This window comes from Echinococcus granulosus (genome assembly GCF_000524195.1).
Source record: "Echinococcus granulosus chromosome Unknown EG_S00200, whole genome shotgun sequence".
NCBI lineage: Eukaryota > Metazoa > Platyhelminthes > Cestoda > Cyclophyllidea > Taeniidae > Echinococcus > Echinococcus granulosus.
Window position 1 is genome coordinate 28,771 of NW_020170580.1, and position 2,868 is coordinate 31,638.

Here is a 2,868-nt window from a genome sequence, read left to right on the forward strand (position 1 = left end):
AGAATCAAGAGCAACTATGTTTTGCTTAGTAGAGTTGACGAATAACGTACCCTTTTTCCGTAAAATTTACTTATTAGCTGTATGGTTAAAAATTAAGTAAATTATCAGTATAGACCTTTTAATAGCTGTGTCGCTTTTAAAAAAATGCCAGTGCAACAGTAGACACAATTTGTATTTGGAATTTGCTTTTAGCCCAATTTATTTGTTTGAAATTGTCAGGAATTGCCTGGGGGCGGATCGCCTGGATTTGCATATGCGCGCCTGATTTGTTCGCGGTAGTGGTTTTTGATGGTTTTGCCCATACTTGCTGCTGCTGTTTATGGTAGGTGGGATTCCTGCTAACCTTTTTCTGGAACTTCGATTCATTGAAAGTCGAATTGGAGTTCGTTTTACTCCTCTTAAATCAAGTTCGGACCTGCAAGTAGTATGTCGTTATTTTGAATCAACATGTGTACACGGCGTCATTGTTGTATTCATCTATTTTTAACTTTTACATGCGTAAACGGTTTGACTTGTGAGCAAGGTTTAGAAGTCTTTGTCCACATTTTGGCCCTTGTTCGGCATATGTGTGTCCGATATTGTTTTTAGTTCCCTTAGCGTATGGTGGCATTGCTGCTGTTCACGTAGGCTTTAAACTGGGGTCAGATCTTGACATTTCTAAGTTCCATCGAATGTACTTATCTAAATACCCTAAAAAATAGTTATGAAGAGAAGTGGAGGTAGACAATTGAGCCTGAACTTGCTAGCCTGAGTTAGCCCAAGCCTACTTATGCAGGTCGTGCTGTTCACCTTTGCGGTTTTATCTCGGCCTTTTTATATTATTGGGCGCTTTACTTCTTGCATTGTGCGTTTACATTACGCTGCATGCGATTGTCCTTGACTGTCACTTGCAATAAAAATGGGATATTAGGGTAGTAGAAACGCATATCTTAGTCGATATTTGGGGGAGGGGGTTGTTTTCTATTTCTAAATATCAACTATTAAACCTAACAGCATTGCAGGAATACGAGTGTTTGAATGTGGTTTTAGTAGACTTTTTACAGACCCTAGTAGTATCAATAAAATTTTTTTTTCGTCTTTTGAGATTGATGCACGATGTACGAAGGGAGAAGGGTAAATGTCGATCCATTTGGAGTACCAGCCGCCATTGCAACTGCTGTCGTAACCGACTTTGCAATGGCGATGGATGTTGTTGTGGGCAATCTTAGTGAGTTTTCCTCGCTTTACAGTGATTTTCATCATTACATTGCTTCTTTTTCCATCAGAATATGTTTTTCTGTCATTTAGACATTCATACCGCAGTGGTTTTTTTATTAGCACCGAATTTTCACACTCTCAAATGGTTGAGTTTAAATAGGCTACATATTTGTCTAACCACGCGATTCCCTTAGACTGCAAACGTCCATATGGGTAATCAGTGATGCACACCCAGCCTTCGTATATAGGCCTCTTCCTCAGGTTTGCCTGTTTTGTGGAAAGGAAATAAAAAAAAATCCTAGAACTCGATTGAGAACCTTTTACTTTTTAACACGTTATTAACTTGGGCTCATTTTTCGAAAATTATTTTGCTTCCTTATTTGTCGAACGGACTTGAAATTTGCATGATTCAGCTTTGTCTCTTCATTTATGTCCTAATACCTTCACTGTCAGGTTTTCAGCGAATTGTCGGCCACTACTATCCAGGTGTTTAATTGTTGTGGTTTGGTTTTTTAACAAACTCAGCCATTAGTGAAGGGAAATGGAATTGCAGCTCTCCTCGGTCCATGGCCAACTTACACTCTCTCTTACTAATTTTGAATTAGCTTGTCTTTAGGTGCGACAAATTGGCGCGGTCATTTGTGTTATTCAATTTTAGGGACCGTGCCACATATGTGACATCGGATTCAGAGAAACAGAGATGGGAAGTCAAGCGTACAATTCTTTAATAATATGTATTGAACGGTCTGTTTTGTTTTTTCAAAAATTCACGAAACACATTAAATTTATCCACAAATGTACAGTTCACTCCACCCAGGAAGGTAGTTTGTATCTGACCAGTTAACTAATTACCATAACGTTCTATACAGCGCCAATGATTAGGTTATTTCTCGAAAAGTATAAGTTATATGAATGCTACAGCAACACTAAGTTAGTACATGGATTTATTTTCCAGCTTCAATTGAGAAAATGTCAAATAAATGTTGACTTAGCCCGATTGCAGGAGGGAGCGTTGGCACCTTTTTTCAACCTCTCACCTCGAAAACAATTAATTTCAGTGCACCACCCGTGTAACATGTGTTCTTTTTGTTTCGGATAGTTGGTAGCTGCTAGTTTAGAGCTTTGCATAGATTCAAGATGTTTCTGGTCCGATGTGTAAGGGTTGTGGTGGTTGATTGTCCTCTTCGATCTTGATAACCCACCTGTTTGCTCCATGTGTGATGAAACTCCTGGAGGTTTTGATGCACCTCGAAGTCGTTTCTTATCAGTCGGTAAAATGTGAGTGCTAGTAACTCCTTCCTTACAAAATCTCTTCAACGCCCGCGTTATTTCTGTTTTTTTTTAGTTTTTAGTTGTATTGATCAAAACAGCAAATATGTGATGTTTCACTTACTTTATCCTCGAAATCGGTGCCAATTATTCTTGCCGTATCTAAACGCCTTTGTGTTATCTGCGTAATATGACCTGATTAACCTGTGGTAGCTGAGGCCAGCATATGGATTTGTGTTGCTTACGGTAAATGTTAGATACATCTACTAATTTGCTTTTAGGCGTTCTGGCCTGGGTGAATATCTGTTATTAAGGTGAGTAATAACTGTCGCCTCTGCTTCAACCTGCTATCTGTTGCCTCCAAATAAGTTGTTTTGCAAAAGTCGTCACTGCTAATGTATT

The 2,868-nt window shown here is 38.8% G+C and overlaps 1 protein-coding gene across 1 annotated transcript in view; it reads left to right on the forward strand. All coding sequences in view use genetic code 11, as the record gives it.

Annotated features, from left to right (window-relative positions):
* Positions 1-1,095: 1,095 nt before the first annotated feature.
* EGR_10223 (hypothetical protein) overlaps positions 1,096-2,868 on the forward strand; it is a gene marked incomplete at both ends in the record, with an annotated part of 6,798 nt that continues 5,025 nt past the window's right edge. The window contains 3 exons of the mRNA XM_024499472.1: positions 1,096-1,207; positions 2,358-2,475; positions 2,748-2,780. Of these exons, the coding sequence (XP_024346109.1) occupies positions 1,096-1,207; positions 2,358-2,475; positions 2,748-2,780 (263 nt within the window). The remainder of the gene's footprint in view (positions 1,208-2,357; positions 2,476-2,747; positions 2,781-2,868) is intronic.